This window comes from Poecilia latipinna, unplaced genomic scaffold, assembly GCF_001443285.1.
Source record: "Poecilia latipinna isolate Pla-1442-1.1 unplaced genomic scaffold, P_latipinna-1.0 Scaffold311, whole genome shotgun sequence".
Classification (NCBI taxonomy): domain Eukaryota; kingdom Metazoa; phylum Chordata; class Actinopteri; order Cyprinodontiformes; family Poeciliidae; genus Poecilia; species Poecilia latipinna.
The window spans coordinates 69,027-88,764 of record NW_015112927.1 but is presented as its reverse complement, the minus strand read 5'-3'; the positions used below and the strand labels follow the sequence as shown (position 1 = coordinate 88,764).

General features: G+C 38.3%; 1 protein-coding gene across 2 annotated transcripts in view; it reads left to right on the top strand.

Moving 5' to 3' along the window:
• The first annotated feature begins 1,505 nt into the window (after positions 1-1,505).
• LOC106948889 (1-phosphatidylinositol 4,5-bisphosphate phosphodiesterase delta-1-like) overlaps positions 1,506-19,738 on the top strand; it is a 26,088-nt gene continuing 7,855 nt past the window's right edge. The window contains exons 1-8 of one of the 2 annotated variants that reach the window (XM_015034772.1): positions 1,506-1,657; positions 13,167-13,325; positions 17,195-17,423; positions 17,726-17,855; positions 17,944-18,172; positions 18,275-18,476; positions 19,119-19,263; positions 19,339-19,491. In XM_015034772.1, the coding sequence (XP_014890258.1) occupies positions 1,627-1,657; positions 13,167-13,325; positions 17,195-17,423; positions 17,726-17,855; positions 17,944-18,172; positions 18,275-18,476; positions 19,119-19,263; positions 19,339-19,491 (1,278 nt within the window). In that variant the 5' untranslated portion in view covers positions 1,506-1,626. Of the gene's footprint in view, positions 1,658-4,262; positions 4,430-13,166; positions 13,326-17,194; positions 17,424-17,725; positions 17,856-17,943; positions 18,173-18,274; positions 18,477-19,118; positions 19,264-19,338; positions 19,492-19,738 lie in introns of those variants that run through there. The other variant, XM_015034771.1, reaches the window with a different exon arrangement.

Here is a 19,738-nt window from a genome sequence, read left to right as displayed (position 1 = left end):
ATCATCAACATTTTCAAACAGTGAATAGACAGATAAAACAAGTAGTAATTATAGGCAAAAAAAGTAATGAGGAAACAAAAGTGAGATAAATTAAGCAATTATTGATATTAAGAAACAGGAAATGAGATCACAAAGATTAGATTAACAATGCAATGCTGGAAATGAGAGGTAATAGCTAGTTCTAAGCCAGTCTGAATAGATGTGTGTTTATTGTGGTTGTAAAGACATTGAAACTCTAAGCTGTGCTCATGTTTCACAGCTGAGAGCTTCTATTAATGGATAAATAGATGCAAGTATTGTCAATATACCAAGATGTTTAAGACCCAGAAAACACCCTAATAGATTAACATTTTTTTATGGTTGTGACAGCCCTCCTATATAGTAGGAAAAAAGCACAACAACCAAAGGGTGTTTTTCCAACAGGAACAGGATTAACTCCACCCAACAGGTGTTTTCACACCTTGTAACATCTAACCAAATCCTCCCTACAAGTTAGTCGGGTAAAAAAAAAAAAAAGAAAACACACCACACACAGACATGACCAAAAACAACCCACAGGATAGGTCTAAGTGTTGGTAGCAATCACGTGAATTATGTGTGATTCTCCAAATGGGTAAATTTAGAATGAAAATACACAAAATACTCTCAACAACCAAGCAAGAATTTCCTGTATATAAGCAGACAAAAATTTCACTCAGCTGTGTCTGGATAACTTGATTTATGCAAAGCACATTCCCCGTGGTCTCATGCAAAAACACTGGCCACTGCTTGAAAAGGTTTAGTTTTAGTTGACCCGCTCATGAATGCCAGTCGCTCTTGTTGCATAGGCCAACATTCCTGAGGTGCCTGAAACAAAATCTGTAGTTGTGTTGATCTGCTTATGTGGGACTGCAGTGGGTTTCTCAAAGAGGGAATTGTTGAGCTTTTTTCTTTTTTTTACATCATTTCATGTTTTTTTCTCCCTTTTTAATCAATAGAATTTTCGCAGTGGGCTTATGAGACACCACAATAGTCAACAAACAGATAAAAAATCAGAGCACTTTTTTATAATAAAAATGACCTGGGTTTACATCATGCAGAAGTGATTCCTTTCCAAACATTTTCATGGACTAATGCTAAGAATAGTTTGTTGTTATGCAGACGAGGTGTGGAGTGGAAGTACAAGAGTGACAAGAAAAGGTAGGTCTCTACCAGCAACACCCAAAATAAATCAGGTGCACTCTCAGTGGCCACAGAAAAAAAAGTGTAATTTCAGCATTAGTTCAGCTGTATTAAAACACCATCTTGACAATGATAAGGTTGTCCAAGTAGATGTTTTCTGGCTGTGTTGACAACATTCCTTCTGAAGGTGTAGCTTCCATCAGCAAGCATGGAGGAAATGATGTAGTCATGAGAGACAGTGGAAGACTTGTCAAACTGGTGCTCAAATGGGTGTGAACAAGCAGGGCTGGAGCTGGTATGAAGCGTGCGCCTTGTGGGTTGGCTCAGAGGGGAGAAAAAGAAGAGTAGATTTTCCTCACAGAAGAGTTGTGGGAATATTTCCACTGACACGGACAGGCAGTGCAACAGAGGCAAACGGGAGTTTCTTTCTGCTGTGGACGGGGATTGATTTTGCCTGGATTCAAAATGGAATCAGATTTGGGCTCTAAGAGAGACGGTGAGTAGGGTGGCGATAGTGAAGCTGTTCATTACGTCATTGTGCTCAACGTCTGCTAAAATGTTGTTTCTTGATCCACATTTGAGGTGCAGACTCTGTTTGTGTTGCTATGTTAAATGAAAAACTATGTTCATACTTTTAGTCCCAATAATTTATATGTGCAAAGCAACAACTTCTATTTCAACAACTTTTGAAATAGAAGAATATTTGATTTTCTTGGAGATGGTTAAAATGCCTTCATTTCCTGTTGTTTTCACTTTGTCCAGTGACGGTTTTTAAAGGATTAAAAACCTGATTTATAAACAGACATTAACTGAAATAACATATTATTTCAAGTATTTTAAGTTCATAGTCCCTGGGACGCTTCTCATCATATTCAAGATACACATTGTGAAGTTGATCATTGTTTTAAATTATTCTATCATTTTGTGTTTTATTTTCAGTTCTGAAGACATGCAATTCTGAAGTATGATATTTGTAGTGTTAGTAATATAACCAACAAACATTCCAACAAGGGTAATATGAAGGGCATATTTTCTGAGCTGTGGTGAGTCAATGGCGGGTTGACTCATCACACAACCATACAAGTTTAAAACCCAGACCGACAAAGTCAATTCTGTAACAGATAGGGCATTCAACATTTATTTTATTACTTTTGTAACCTAAATAATGTTCTAACAAGGTGAAACCATGCCAATAAAATAAACCCATGCATTCTGTTAAATATCTAAAGGACTAAATCTGTATCAAAATGTTACCGAAATAAGCCTAGAGGCGATCAGTAAATTCAAAACCAACATTTCTTTGTTTAAAAGCTCTACATTAGACACTGCTGCTGTAATTCAGATATTTACGAAGCTTTCAATTCATATAGCCTATTTATTAATCTATAGATATAGTTTTTAATACATTTTAATAATCATGATGTTTGCACAAATTCTCCTCCATAAAAAAGAGAAGTTTAGTCACAAGTCGAGTTTTCATTGATCCATTTCCATAGTAGTGTTTTAAATACTTTTGGAACTAATTATTTCAGTTGTAATCCCCTACAAAATCATCGACTGTACAGCAGCCAGTTACCTGCTCACTCACTTCTGCTGTACAAAATGCACAAAAAAAGGTGATTGGAGGAGCTAGTCAGTATTAGCTCTGTGAATTCACACATTATTTATTTTCCTTTATTTCTAGCATATTGTGACTATTTGTGTGTGGTGAATGGGAACAAAGTTATGTCTTATTAAGAACTTGTTTCAAGTGACTGGATGCGTATGACATTGTAGCAATAGCAACATATTTGTCTAGTTTCATGCTTATGTTTGTTGCTCAGCTGACTGGCCTCTGCGCCTTTGACGCGTATTCTCCTTCTTCCAGTTCCAATGACATCCTCTCTGTACTGTTTCCAGTCATGTGACTAGAGTAGGACACTAGAAGAAAAAGATTTTAATACTTGCAAGAATGCTAAAATTATAGGCTGTGACAAAAACCCCACATATGCGTGCCAAAATGCCCTACGTCCTTTGCGCAGACAATCCAGACTTTTGGGAATCAATTGCCATCATCACATCCTGTTATTTTCACTCAGTGAGTGAAAACAAGGTCTTTGGTTTTGTTGGTGGACACAGCTGATGATCAGCATGCCCTGTCCTCGGTACACCATGATTCACCGTCCGGGCCAGTTTCAGGCTGGGACAGTCTTCTCTCTTGTGCCAGATCTGCAACTAATAACGGGTGATAGTTTTTGCTTGAATTCTAATCCACTCACTGTTTTGGAGTGACGGACTGGAAACTTTTGTGCTTTATTTACACAATTGATTCCCACTTTTTAAGAGCATAATATCTTTTAGAAACACTTTAGAAGCACTTACAGCGCAAATGGCTTTGTTTTAACAGAACTAGCAGAGCAAGTCGTCTAACTGGTACATTTGGGTTAAAAACTAACATCATTTTATCTCATGCAGAAAGTCAGAAAGCTTCAACAACTGACTTTAGACTTTCAAAGACATATTCATCACGTGACTTCACTGCCCAAACATGTTAGGGAATTGCTTTCCCCATCGGGCAAAATTACTAATTTACTCATTTATAATAGTAATTATTACTAGTACTCTAACCAACAAAACTCGCCAACGCTTTAAATGCGTCTTCGTGTTATATGTTTTTATGAATTTATATAGTTTCGACGAAATAATACATAGCACAACAAAATGTCGAGCAAAACTAACCGCAGATACATTTAGCTACTGCCACACGGCGGCGCCATTTTATGTCTCACGTATTTTCAAAACCTTTTCAAAAATAAGAACATTTTTATATTTAATTTATTTTGAGTGCAGTTGATCTTATTAAGTGTATACTGTGAAATTAAATACTTCCAAGAAAATAAAGTAAAAAAGAATCAACTTTGTGTGTGTCTTTCCCAGAAAAGTTAAACCAAATGATGAATGTAACTTTGAGAATGAATTTGTGCTTGTTTTCTACACCTACAATGTCTCTCCGAAGGACCAGTTTACCCCCTCTCTGCGGCGAATATGGGTGCTATAACATAGCAACACACGTAAAGACCCGCCCCATGAGGAGAGAGAGAAAGAGAGAGAAAAAACTTTTCCTCCCAGTTTTTTCTTCCTTACCGAGCTCAAATTTTACACCGAGGGGATTTTTTTTTTTACGCAGCGATGTCTTGCTTCTGTCCACGTCCTGAAAGGACAAACTCACAGGAGAAAGTATTTGTAGAGCACCGTAAAAAGGTCGCGCTGGAAAATGGAAAACGCCTGGGTGAGTCCTCTTTTTTTTTTTTAAAGGTGCACTTGGAGTCAGGGGCGCACGCGCTTCAGTTGTTAAGCCAACACAAACAGGAGCAACCGCGCATGCTCGTGGGGTTGTGTTTGGAGAACTTGGATTTGGAAAATATGTTCCTCTTCTTATTACGCATCAGTACTCCAGTGTGTCCTCATCTGTGTTTGTTATGTGCACATATGTAAATGGTTCTTAATCGCCTGGAGCGGCGCATTCTTTCTTCTGATGACAGACCAGGCTTCTGCCCGTCGCCTGTTAGACTGACATCCCCTGCACTCCCTTTTCGATGAGGGGAGGAAAAAAAAAAAACACAGTGAATGGTCCAGTGAAAATTCTCTTTGTTGTTTCCATTGAGTCTATGTGGGCTTTTCATTTGTGACCTCCTTAAAAGCCAGGGCAAGCCTGTGACTGTTATTGTTTATGTGTAAACAACAGAGACGTTTCATCTTTTTCGGGACATCAGTTTTTAAAGAGATACAGCCTTTTACTAGACAATGCCAAATGTTGAGGTTTTCTTTTGAGGTTTAACCTTCCACTTCCATTTTTTTTTTACATTATAGATCACATAAAAGAGAAAAAAAATGTTTTAACTGTTGAGAAATTAGATTTTACTCCTATTTATCCGTACAAACATATGGCCGTTTCTTGGATTCTGGGCTGACCCAGGGTTGTATGGGGCCTTAAACAGAATTTGATTTGTTATGCCTCTTCATGGTGTTGATGTTAAGAACATCACACACCAAACACACCTGCACAAATGCTGTAGTCACTGGTATTGGGTCTGGAAAGTCAATTGTTGGTTCCTTTTCACCTATGAAATATCTGGTCGCATTTTCTACTGTAAACTCCTCTCACTTACAAGGTTGTATCTAGTGCTGATATTCCTCTAATTCCTTTGGGTTTTTGGAAATGGAATTAAAAAAAACTCCCTTGCTTAAAAGCAGTCGCACATAATAGCTATCGGCTATATTTGTAAACAAACTGGGTTAAAATACAAACAAAAGATTGAACTCGTAGCATCACTTTATTACTATGTTTACGAAAAAATAATAATAAAAAGATTTTTCTTTCCACTTCCACAAAGTAAACTTTTAAATATTACATTTCAGTTTCAAGCAATTTTAAATCTTGCTAAAGTATTCACGCCCTTTAAGCTTTTCCGCATTTCGTTACGCTGCAACCAGAACCTTCAATGTATGTTATGTAATTTTATGTGATAAACCCACACATATGTACAATATGGCTTGAAAGAAAATAAATGTTTTTTCCATTACTAATTTAAACTTTTTTCAGCTCAATTTCTTCTCTTATGGTTTGTCTCTCCAGCTTTTCTCATCCAGAGACCGTCGCTCTCCCTGTAGGTTTGAGGTTGTCCTGTTGATCCAACCCTAACCCTAACCCAGTCTTAAGTCTTTTGGTAGTCACTGAATTGGTTGTCTTACAGAATTTAATTGATTTGATCTGTATTCCTGTTCCCATCAACTATGACCAGCTTCCTTGTCCTTTTCTGTAGAAAAGCACCCGCACGCCATGCATTTTGCTTGTGGGCCAAAGCATGTACTTTTGTTTTCATCTAACTGTTGGCTTTATCTCTACATGGCTCACTGAGAAAATACATATGTGACTTTTATGGTTTTCTTTTAGAGTTGATTTTTCCAAGATTGGAAAATGCATGATTAACGGTTTTGTCAGCAGATTTTCCCACATCAGCTACGAACCTCTGCAATGATTTTGACGTTACCTCCAATTCTGTGATATGAATTGAAGGCAATTGCTTGCACTGGATTTGCATCAGGGCTATTAGGGGGAAGAGGGCTGGCAATTGTTTGTCACACAGATTTTCATAGAAGAAAGGTTGAAAACCATGTATCTTTTCTTTCCACTTCACAATTATGAACAACTTTTTGTTTTTGTAGTGCAAGTAAAATATGATGGAAGTTTGTATATGTAACATTGCATAATCTGAAAATGTTCAAGAGGATGATTACTTTTGTAAGGAAGAGTTTCTGATATGAATCAACACAAGTTTTTTTTGTTTTTGTTTTTTTTCTTAACCTACCTTAACAGGGAAAATGCAGGGTAATAGTGAATACCTTCTCTTCAGGTAATTTGAGAATAACAACCAGCCATATTATTTCCCAGTAATTCTAAGAAACATCATGCCCTAGCTTGTCTCACATGGTGTAAACAGTTGGTTGCAGAGCCTTCCATCTGAAATTCATTACTCAGCTTCAGAAGAAGCACTCATGACTTGGGGGGGGGGCGGGTGTTCCTTGGATTCTAGAACTATTTCTTGTTTTCCTGGAACAATAAAACATGCCCGTCCCTCTTCTTTGCTGTCAACTGAACAGCTAAACTAACTAGGTCGGCTGATTGACGTATATGTTGAAAACAATTCCTTCAGTGCTTCTGGAGAAACAAACCTTGAACCATGTCAGGGAGCTCAGGATACAATCTGTGGGGACAGGTCTGTCACGCAATCTTGCTAGCAATCTGATAAAGCTCCAACAGATTTCAAGTGTTTTCTCCTTCAAAGGTAACATACAGATTCCAGTTCTATTTTGTAGAAACCTTGATAAAAACTAGTCATTGTTTTAAGTTGCATTGCAGATCCCAGCCCCACCCACAAAAGACTAAGCATTCTCTACCCAGTATTATTATGGCTTCACACAGAGGGTTTGGCTCGTGAATCACTCTCAAAGTGATAGCATGCAGTTTCCAAAGTGTATTACTTCACATGAATACTGGCTTACTGCAAAATCATGCTGCACACTCTGTAGCAGACAGGAAAAAAAAAAAAGAAAACAATATTAGCGTAGAAGTTAGCAGGACATCTAAAACGGAAACTCTGCCATTGCTCCTGTTTTAGAACATGCTGATATCTTTTGTATCCATCCAAGTGAGTCCAGATAAAAATCCAAGCAGTTTGAGAAACAAGTAGTATGAAAAAAAAAATTATGTGATAAACTTCGGCGTGGTGCAATTCCAAATATTTTATTGATCTATTTTACAGTAGCATCAACTTAATGTGTTTGCAGATTCAAGCTGTAAATATTTGATGATGGTGGGCTAAGAATGTTATGTTCTGCATGAACATAACATGCTAGCTCTGTTCGTGCGGAACGTTCTACCCGGAGACCCCAGTGGAGGAGTTTTCTTTCTCTGTAGTTGTATTGCTAGTATTTCTACTAGAACTAAAGGAAGCAATGAGTCTGTACTTCAGTGTCTGTGGAAGCAGTGGCCTGATGGGTGAATCAAGCAGATAATATGGTTCTTTCATAGAAATGGAACATGGAAATTGCACTTAGTATTTTTTTTATTTCAGAATAAGATGGAAAATGATGACTAGGAAAAATAAAAAAAACAATCATTGTTTCCATTTTACTAAAGCCACTTTTTAAGGGATCAAAATCTACCTTGTGCCTCTATAAGTTAAATGATATTTTACTTGCAGGCTTATTTTGTAAATTGCAACTTCCAACTTCCAAACCTCAAGTAAGTCCACCCACGTATTGATGTTTACAAAATGAACCTCATGGTATACTGGTGGACTTTAACATACAAAATGAAATTGCACCTAAAGAGAATTCTGAATATTATATTGGGAAAACATAAAGGATATGATTAGGAACCAGTGACTTGAAAAAGTACGAATACCTCTTTTTCCACTCTTTGTTACTTAACAATCTAACTTCAATGTGATAGACTATCAAAAACTTGCAACAGGAAGAAAAACTCAAACGGCAACAAGAAAAAAACTGAAGGAAAGCTTTAAGAAGCCTGCTGTGAAACATGGTAGTGGCAGCATCACACTATGGGCAATTCTGCAAGAAAACCTGTCAAAGGCGGCAGAGAACCAGATTCTGGAGGAGGTTCTCCTTTCAACAAAACAACAACCCAAAGCAAAGCCAACAAATTGTGAATTGATTAAAATGAATTGCTTACAACTAGGGNAGAGCACCGTAAAAAGGTCGCGCTGGAAAATGGAAAACGCCTGGGTGAGTCCTCTTTTTTTTTTTTAAAGGTGCACTTGGAGTCAGGGGCGCACGCGCTTCAGTTGTTAAGCCAACACAAACAGGAGCAACCGCGCATGCTCGTGGGGTTGTGTTTGGAGAACTTGGATTTGGAAAATATGTTCCTCTTCTTATTACGCATCAGTACTCCAGTGTGTCCTCATCTGTGTTTGTTATGTGCACATATGTAAATGGTTCTTAATCGCCTGGAGCGGCGCATTCTTTCTTCTGATGACAGACCAGGCTTCTGCCCGTCGCCTGTTAGACTGACATCCCCTGCACTCCCTTTTCGATGAGGGGAGGAAAAAAAAAAAACACAGTGAATGGTCCAGTGAAAATTCTCTTTGTTGTTTCCATTGAGTCTATGTGGGCTTTTCATTTGTGACCTCCTTAAAAGCCAGGGCAAGCCTGTGACTGTTATTGTTTATGTGTAAACAACAGAGACGTTTCATCTTTTTCGGGACATCAGTTTTTAAAGAGATACAGCCTTTTACTAGACAATGCCAAATGTTGAGGTTTTCTTTTGAGGTTTAACCTTCCACTTCCATTTTTTTTTTACATTATAGATCACATAAAAGAGAAAAAAAATGTTTTAACTGTTGAGAAATTAGATTTTACTCCTATTTATCCGTACAAACATATGGCCGTTTCTTGGATTCTGGGCTGACCCAGGGTTGTATGGGGCCTTAAACAGAATTTGATTTGTTATGCCTCTTCATGGTGTTGATGTTAAGAACATCACACACCAAACACACCTGCACAAATGCTGTAGTCACTGGTATTGGGTCTGGAAAGTCAATTGTTGGTTCCTTTTCACCTATGAAATATCTGGTCGCATTTTCTACTGTAAACTCCTCTCACTTACAAGGTTGTATCTAGTGCTGATATTCCTCTAATTCCTTTGGGTTTTTGGAAATGGAATTAAAAAAAACTCCCTTGCTTAAAAGCAGTCGCACATAATAGCTATCGGCTATATTTGTAAACAAACTGGGTTAAAATACAAACAAAAGATTGAACTCGTAGCATCACTTTATTACTATGTTTACGAAAAAATAATAATAAAAAGATTTTTCTTTCCACTTCCACAAAGTAAACTTTTAAATATTACATTTCAGTTTCAAGCAATTTTAAATCTTGCTAAAGTATTCACGCCCTTTAAGCTTTTCCGCATTTCGTTACGCTGCAACCAGAACCTTCAATGTATGTTATGTAATTTTATGTGATAAACCCACACATATGTACAATATGGCTTGAAAGAAAATAAATGTTTTTTCCATTACTAATTTAAACTTTTTTCAGCTCAATTTCTTCTCTTATGGTTTGTCTCTCCAGCTTTTCTCATCCAGAGACCGTCGCTCTCCCTGTAGGTTTGAGGTTGTCCTGTTGATCCAACCCTAACCCTAACCCAGTCTTAAGTCTTTTGGTAGTCACTGAATTGGTTGTCTTACAGAATTTAATTGATTTGATCTGTATTCCTGTTCCCATCAACTATGACCAGCTTCCTTGTCCTTTTCTGTAGAAAAGCACCCGCACGCCATGCATTTTGCTTGTGGGCCAAAGCATGTACTTTTGTTTTCATCTAACTGTTGGCTTTATCTCTACATGGCTCACTGAGAAAATACATATGTGACTTTTATGGTTTTCTTTTAGAGTTGATTTTTCCAAGATTGGAAAATGCATGATTAACGGTTTTGTCAGCAGATTTTCCCACATCAGCTACGAACCTCTGCAATGATTTTGACGTTACCTCCAATTCTGTGATATGAATTGAAGGCAATTGCTTGCACTGGATTTGCATCAGGGCTATTAGGGGGAAGAGGGCTGGCAATTGTTTGTCACACAGATTTTCATAGAAGAAAGGTTGAAAACCATGTATCTTTTCTTTCCACTTCACAATTATGAACAACTTTTTGTTTTTGTAGTGCAAGTAAAATATGATGGAAGTTTGTATATGTAACATTGCATAATCTGAAAATGTTCAAGAGGATGATTACTTTTGTAAGGAAGAGTTTCTGATATGAATCAACACAAGTTTTTTTTGTTTTTGTTTTTTTTCTTAACCTACCTTAACAGGGAAAATGCAGGGTAATAGTGAATACCTTCTCTTCAGGTAATTTGAGAATAACAACCAGCCATATTATTTCCCAGTAATTCTAAGAAACATCATGCCCTAGCTTGTCTCACATGGTGTAAACAGTTGGTTGCAGAGCCTTCCATCTGAAATTCATTACTCAGCTTCAGAAGAAGCACTCATGACTTGGGGGGGGGGCGGGTGTTCCTTGGATTCTAGAACTATTTCTTGTTTTCCTGGAACAATAAAACATGCCCGTCCCTCTTCTTTGCTGTCAACTGAACAGCTAAACTAACTAGGTCGGCTGATTGACGTATATGTTGAAAACAATTCCTTCAGTGCTTCTGGAGAAACAAACCTTGAACCATGTCAGGGAGCTCAGGATACAATCTGTGGGGACAGGTCTGTCACGCAATCTTGCTAGCAATCTGATAAAGCTCCAACAGATTTCAAGTGTTTTCTCCTTCAAAGGTAACATACAGATTCCAGTTCTATTTTGTAGAAACCTTGATAAAAACTAGTCATTGTTTTAAGTTGCATTGCAGATCCCAGCCCCACCCACAAAAGACTAAGCATTCTCTACCCAGTATTATTATGGCTTCACACAGAGGGTTTGGCTCGTGAATCACTCTCAAAGTGATAGCATGCAGTTTCCAAAGTGTATTACTTCACATGAATACTGGCTTACTGCAAAATCATGCTGCACACTCTGTAGCAGACAGGAAAAAAAAAAAAGAAAACAATATTAGCGTAGAAGTTAGCAGGACATCTAAAACGGAAACTCTGCCATTGCTCCTGTTTTAGAACATGCTGATATCTTTTGTATCCATCCAAGTGAGTCCAGATAAAAATCCAAGCAGTTTGAGAAACAAGTAGTATGAAAAAAAAAATTATGTGATAAACTTCGGCGTGGTGCAATTCCAAATATTTTATTGATCTATTTTACAGTAGCATCAACTTAATGTGTTTGCAGATTCAAGCTGTAAATATTTGATGATGGTGGGCTAAGAATGTTATGTTCTGCATGAACATAACATGCTAGCTCTGTTCGTGCGGAACGTTCTACCCGGAGACCCCAGTGGAGGAGTTTTCTTTCTCTGTAGTTGTATTGCTAGTATTTCTACTAGAACTAAAGGAAGCAATGAGTCTGTACTTCAGTGTCTGTGGAAGCAGTGGCCTGATGGGTGAATCAAGCAGATAATATGGTTCTTTCATAGAAATGGAACATGGAAATTGCACTTAGTATTTTTTTTATTTCAGAATAAGATGGAAAATGATGACTAGGAAAAATAAAAAAAACAATCATTGTTTCCATTTTACTAAAGCCACTTTTTAAGGGATCAAAATCTACCTTGTGCCTCTATAAGTTAAATGATATTTTACTTGCAGGCTTATTTTGTAAATTGCAACTTCCAACTTCCAAACCTCAAGTAAGTCCACCCACGTATTGATGTTTACAAAATGAACCTCATGGTATACTGGTGGACTTTAACATACAAAATGAAATTGCACCTAAAGAGAATTCTGAATATTATATTGGGAAAACATAAAGGATATGATTAGGAACCAGTGACTTGAAAAAGTACGAATACCTCTTTTTCCACTCTTTGTTACTTAACAATCTAACTTCAATGTGATAGACTATCAAAAACTTGCAACAGGAAGAAAAACTCAAACGGCAACAAGAAAAAAACTGAAGGAAAGCTTTAAGAAGCCTGCTGTGAAACATGGTAGTGGCAGCATCACACTATGGGCAATTCTGCAAGAAAACCTGTCAAAGGCGGCAGAGAACCAGATTCTGGAGGAGGTTCTCCTTTCAACAAAACAACAACCCAAAGCAAAGCCAACAAATTGTGAATTGATTAAAATGAATTGCTTACAACTAGGGGTTCACCAACTTGTCAGCCAGCCGATTTATCGGTGCCGATCTCCTTAATTTTTGGGAGATCGGTGATCGGCCAATTTTTACATGTGAAGCAGATCTTATCCTCGGCAAAGTCTAAAAATCAACCACTATGCTTTTCTTTTCTCCCGTGAAAGAGGTTTGACTGACAAATTGGCCAACTAGGTCATGTCTGCACATTTACAGTTAACAATAGTTACCCTGTTGTTGTCAATTCAGCAACTTTCTTGATATGTTGAGCAACGTTTCAGACAAAAAATGGCATCTGCCAAAATCGGAATCGGTAAGTTGGGCTTTTTAAAAGATTGGTAATCGGTGATTAGACAGAAAACTGCAATCGGTGCACCCCTTGTTACAACAATGGTATTGACAGAGACTCTCCACTCAAGTCTGGTGGACCCTGATTAATTTTTGTAAAGAATGGACAAAACCTTTAACAAAACCTGTATTTCTTTCAGTCGTTTTTCCATGCACGTCAAAGACACACATTGTGTTAAAAAAAGACAGATAAAAATAAGCAATAAGCAAAAACAAGGCATTCCTCCATAAAACATTTAGTCCCAGCAGGATGTGTAAACCAGCTGGTTACCTCCAAACGGTGCTCCACTAAAATTATCTTTCTTTTCCACTTCTCCAGTTTAATGTTTTACCTGTTCATTTTAGCTTTGTAATAATATCCAAACATTCATAATAATTCTGATATTTCCTGTTTTGTCCCAAAATATCTAGGTCTGAAAGACAATGCGGACCTTCGGTTCCTGCTGGACGGCGCGAAACTCACCAAGATCCGCTCGAAATCCTGGCATAAGAGCCGCTACTTTAATCTGATGGAAGACTGTAGGACCATTATGTGCTCGTCTAAGAAACTTGGCAAAAAAGGCAATACCTGTGAGTTTCAAATTCCTTTTATCATATGATTCATAAAAATGAGATAAGTCTTGCTAAAGAAAAATTACCCCTTTGGCTTTTACTGGGTCAAGTAAGAGCACTCCTTTCACATCAAAACAAAAGCTTCTTGCTTCATCGTGTGTGCACACACACACACACACACACACACACACACACACACACACACGCACACACACACACACACACACACACTCAGACACGTCCCTCAAATTCCTCTGGCGAGTATGTGAGAAATGTTGTTGGTGGAGTGAAAAACAGCTCAAACATTCATCATGGTTGGGGCAAGAGACAGACTGGAAAAATCTAGTGTACATCCTGACTATGTGTGTGTGCCCGTTTGAGTTATTTTCCTTCTCCTGGTTCAGTGATCCCCTGTCAGACTGAAAAAGAGTATATCTTTCTCTGGGTCTCTGGTGGCTCAGGTTTCCCTCGCACCCCAGCGACAGTCAGTGCTGCCATGGCTGATAATCTCTGTCTCAAAGCCTGAGCTTAGAACAACAACAGAGCCCGAAGGTGGTCTTAAGGTGGTCGGTGTTTTGTTTCAGGTCTCTACAGCATGTTTTGTTGTTTTCGTGTCAGCCAGAAAGCCAAAGTGACAGCCCAGCTCAAAAGTGTTGAGGTTTACTGGAGAAAAGACTGCGAGTGAAAACAAGACCTGGTTTTAACCACATTTGAAAATAGATGTGTACAGATCAGTGTATGCGTGCGTTCGAATTTTATCAGTTTAAAACCACAAAGTCAAGACTGTAAATGTGCATCGATGTTTAGTCTGAATTATAGAGAGAGATGATCTTGAATTGCTTACAGCCGTGGAATATTGTCTTTTAAATCTCCTAGTGTTTCAAAGACTTCATATTATCATGCACTAAAAGGTTTTTTATGCTCTTTGGAAGAGAAACAGACACACAGCATCTCATCACCACTGTGGTTAGCAGTGTGCATCTGCTGTTTGCACATTCTACCTTTCTTTCATGCGAAACAAGTTTCAAGTGCTTTGACAGCTGAGTCTTGTTGTCAGTATGTAATAGTTGTTATGGAGTCTCAGCAACTCAAATACGTCTCTAACAGAGAACATAAAATGTAATCTTCTTTTATATTTAGTTCACTGCTAGGATAAGATTTCTCTAACTGTAGATGTGAGGACGTTTACCCAATTAGAGGCAAGTAACTATTTTATTTTATTTCTGAAGCTCAACACACTTTTGCTTCACTTGAATATTTTCCATCTTTCCTATTTTTAAAATTAAGGCTAAAACTGAGATCGTTTTTTTTTTTTTTTATTGTCTCATACCATAATTGTTGTTTTACTGTAAAACTGGAATCTTTCATTGAAAGCTAAACATTATCAAATTAGCGTGATTGTTTTAACCGCAATGACATGTTGAAACCTCTCCAAGAGAATACGTTAACTGTAAAAAATGCAGCATTAAAATCTAGCAGAAAAAGTACAGCACTGAGCTAGACCAGAAATTAGCAACTAGATGTAATTAAATTGGCTAAGAAAGAACATTTGCCTTTTGCAACTTAACCACCCTTGGGGGAAAAAAAAATTAAACAGTATTAAAATTAATACATCGTTCTTTGCGGGAACACAATATAGCAGTAAAATATTTGCTCCAACTGTTACCAGAGTTAGTAGCTGTGTATTGCGGTCATTTCCTGACTTACGGAGATGAACACACACATGCTTTGCGTGAATAGCAGGCTCTCTTATCCTACCCATTTTGAAGATTAGCTAAAACAAATTGGCCTCCTTGTCATGTCACATTTATACCGCATGGTAACCAGGAGTCATGAATTTCTACTTAAAATCTTGAAAATCATCACTATCTTAGCTGCTAAGTACAAACATACTTCCATTAAGTGCTGCAGCGAGGTGGATGGGTTGTAAACATCTACACATCTGCTGTTTTCTTTCATTTTCTGATGAATGCTTTCACATTGAGAAGTCCCTGAACAAGCTTAAATCAAAACAAAAGCAGATATTTTTCTCTGGTAGTCGTTAACAGCAAAGAATGGAAAAATGCAGAAGATGCAGGTTTGCATATTTAACAGCAGTTCCTGTTAATCACTTAAACCAGCTCTTTGCTCATGAAAAAAAAAATTCAATAAGTTTCATTTCTTTTATCATACAAATTCTTAAACTTGTTTATCTTCTCTTGCTTATCCAGCAGACTCCACAAATTTACATTTAAGTTGTAGAGTTTTCTGTCTTGCTGTTTGTTAAAAATTACATCGAACTGCTGCATTTGTTTGCAAAAATCTGTTCAGATAAGTACTGTAAGCATGTGTACTTATCTTTCAGTGTTCAATTCTACAAACAACATTGGTCAGTTATCTAAAACTAGCATTGTAGCTGAGCTTTTAGTCTTTCTTTTTATCACAAGGTCAGTCGTTTCTCTTCAGAGTGGTTACATCGTGTGTGTTGGTGCTCGCTCTTCCGTAAATTAAGCTGCTCAACAAAGCAGCTGGCTTCAAGTGTATGGGCGGAAACAGACTGCATGTGTAGAGACCTTCATTCGAGTTATCTGGGTCACATTGGTGATAAATCGGTGTCTTTTTAGCATAACAAATACCCCCTTTTACTATTTTCGTGAAACCATGTTTGCTAGTTGGACAATGCAATTACCAGATGTCCTCTGTCGTCTTCTGTCCACTTACATCTTATCTCCCAACAAGGATGCAAATGCTCAACGTTGTTGTTTTCATGTTGTTTCTGCTTCTTAGCATCAAGTGAGCCTCTCCCTTCGATCGTTTTATTCTCCTCTGTTTTCATAATCCGTTGTGGTGCAAGGAAAACATTACTTAATCAATTTTTAATAAAGAGGGAAAAAGCATTGCTGTGAATTTGATCTAATTTTATCTCTATAATACTGGAACTATGAACAAGTATCAAGTCTGCACCAGTTCCAACATAACCCAGCGTAGAAATACAATAGAAGAAAGAGGGAGAAATCAAGAGCGGTGAGAAAGAAAACAGTTTCTCTCCTTTATTAAACTTGGGGTCGTGACGTCTGCTGTTGCTTGCGACTGGAAGTAATAAATCTGACTTGTTCTGTTAGCAGAAACAGGCAGGCCGACGGCCCTGAACTGGACAATCATTTTGTACTTCTTCAGAATGGTCAGATTGCCAGTCTGCCTCTGCCTGAAGACTCAGGAATACCAGTTGTGTGTGATAAGGTTGTTGTGTTTAAATGTAAAAGGTCCACCAAGAATATTTTGAAGGGTCTTGGAGGAAAGGAGCTCTGTGTGATTGCGTGCAACACATTACCCACCTCTACACTCTCAAACAGTTCTGTTAAGCACCATTGTGTCTTTTTGCATAATTTCACTCTAGCTTTTTTCTTTTAATTTGATTGGCATCAACCATTTCCATTTTGAGGTGAGCTCAGACGTCATGGAAGCACGTGACATTTCTCAAACGCTTATGTAAGAGGCCTCCAAAGGCAGCTCCCTCAAAAACAAGAGTTATCTTATGGATAAGAAGATACAAAAGTAGCCCTGTTGTGACCAAAGAGAAAAGTCGTCTTTCACAAGAAGATAATGACATGTCGGAGGAAGGTCTGTGCTTAAGGTGATAAGAATGCCTGATGGGTACCAAATGCCTAAGACCAGATCTTAAATTACGAATAAAGCAATCGCTGTCAGACAACTTTGCAACGATTTATTTTGGAAGAAGTCCAAAATCCTTTAGAAATAATTGTACGTCGGTTTTAGACTCCAAACGCTGTCTTAAACTTGCCGTTAGTTTAAAAGTTCAAATGAAGTTGGCTTTATAATTAATTAGCATAGCCATGTTCTCATTTCTAAATCCAGGTTCTAACAAACGTCCTGCTTTCTCTACACAGTCCTCATTGATGACATCGAATCTGTGCGCAAGGGCCGCCAGACCGAAGGACTCAAAAAACATACGGACCCCGACGAGGAAGAGAAGTGCTTCTCTATCATGTTTAAGGGAAGCAAAAAGAACCTCGACTTCATGGTGAACTCTAAAGAGGAGGCCCATCGGTGGGTCACCAGCCTGGAGAAGCTCATGAACCATGCGCAGAACCTCAACAAGAAGCAGGAAAGAGAACAGTATCCTTAATGTGATTTGATTTCAATTATTATTTTTTTTTATTTCACACATACACCATTATTTTGTTAGTTTGTTTAGAATGTTGTTTTGTGCACAGGGACATTTAAAAGCACATATGGTTGGTGAGTTTTGTCACAACCAGTAAGTCCAGTTGTGGATTTATTTATGTATTTACGTATTTTTGTAGGTGTGTTATACATTGTGCATCAGTTGAGGTTTGGGCTCTAAGGTGGTGCTCTGCACAGTTATTTTTTTGTAGTTTTGTTCTGTTGTAAACCAAATCCTTACATCTGAGTTCCAGTTGGTTCATCAGCTGCATGCGAAAGGCAGACAAGAACAAAGACAACAAGATGACCCTGAAAGAGCTGAAGCATTTCCTGCGACAGGTCAACATTGAGGTGGATGACACCTATGTGGAGGAAATATTCAAGGTGTGGCGCTCTCAAATTTCTTTTCTCTTTGAGTAAAACCAAATCAGTAAAGTTAGCAGTTTATTGAAGTGCCATTGTGTTTACACAGAAATGTGACACGTCAAATTCGGGTACCCTGGAAGACTTGGAGATCGAGGAATTTTATAGCCTCCTGACAAAACGGGAGGAGATAGATGTGATCTATGCGAAGTACGCTAAAACAGAGGGTGAAATGAGCGCCAGGGACCTGCTGGATTTCCTGCTGAATGAGCAGAGGGAACAAGCGACCATAGAGAGTGCACTCAAGCTGATTGAGAAACATGAATTGGACGAAGCAGGTTGGTGAACTTGGAGCGGGACTGTTGGTTTTCAAAAGTTCGACTCTCACCGGATTTGCCTTGCTTGGAGGGTTATTCAACTTATTGTGCTCGTCCTCACAGCAAAACAGAAGAAGCGCATGACTAAAGATGGCTTTGTAATGTACCTCAACCAAGAGGATGGATGCATCTTCAACCCAGCTCACTCACCGGTGTATCAGGACATGAGTCAGCCTCTCAATCATTACTTTATCTCCTCCTCACACAACACCTACCTGATGGAGGACCAACTCAAAGGACCCAGCAGCACAGAGGCCTATGTAAAGTAAGCGTTTCAGTACTGCTTGTTGTTAGACGAAAATTAGAAAACGTCCTCAGGTTTTAATCTGCTGTCTGGGCTTTTCAGGCCTGACATTTCATGAGTCTGTCCAACAACTATCTACTTTGCTTAATGCACAGTTCAATGAAATCTTTACGTATATATTTTTGTTCTCAGTGAGTTAAACATTTTTGGACAAGTCTCCGTCTGGCTCTCAAAAAAGCCGTTCTACTGAGTCCACTCTTTTCAGAGTGCCCAACGATTTGTTGTTGTACAGGGATGAAGAGGAACCTTGATCCTTGTCTCTGTGGATCATTCTGGAGGATTATATGGTCCTGCAGTCTGATATAAACTTCAGTTTACTTTCTGCCCCAGTATTAAATACTGGGACTGGGTCTTGAGTATCATTTGATCCAAATTACAGAGGTGTTGCTTATATCCAACCTTTACTAATGAAGGAAACTGAGAGCTATTAAATCCACTGCTGACATAAGGATAATTAATCATAATCATACCTTAATAAAACTTGATTATTTGCTGATTATTATGGACTCCCCACATGTCTAGTGGTTGTTTCAGTGAAAAGGAAACTAATCACTCAGAGTAAATGGATGGAAAAGGTAGTTTTACTCACTCCTCTTCTTGCAGAGCATTGATGAAGAGTTGCCGTTGTGTGGAGCTGGACTGTTGGGACGGACCAAACGGAGAGCCTATAATTTATCACGGCTACACTCTAACATCCAAAATCCTTTTCAAAGACGTCATCAGAGCCATCAAAGACTATGCCTTCAAGGTAAATGAAATGCTTATTTTGCCTCTAGGAGAATAAAAAGCTTTGAACGTTGATGGTTGATCTTTTGCTACCCAGACATCTCCGTACCCTGTGATTCTGTCCCTGGAGAACCACTGCACAGTGGAGCAACAACAGCTCATGGCCCATCACTTAATCGACATCCTGGGTTCTGCTTTGGTCACAAAGCCTCTGGGTGACACCATGCCTGCCAGCCTCCCCTCACCAGAGGTATGTAACCTTTAAATTCTAACTCATGTTAGGTTTAATTCGATGTGAATCCTTACTATAAATATTCTTTATAATTAAGAATCAAAAGATGACCACAGCAAGTTAACAAACTGCTCTGCCAGGTTTTTCTCTTCCCAGGTTACGTGAGTGTTAAAGCTAAGGGGAAAGGAGTGAAACTGATCTGATTAAACTACAAAAATCTTACCCAAGTTGGAGTGAAATAGATAATTGTTCATGTGGTTTTTTT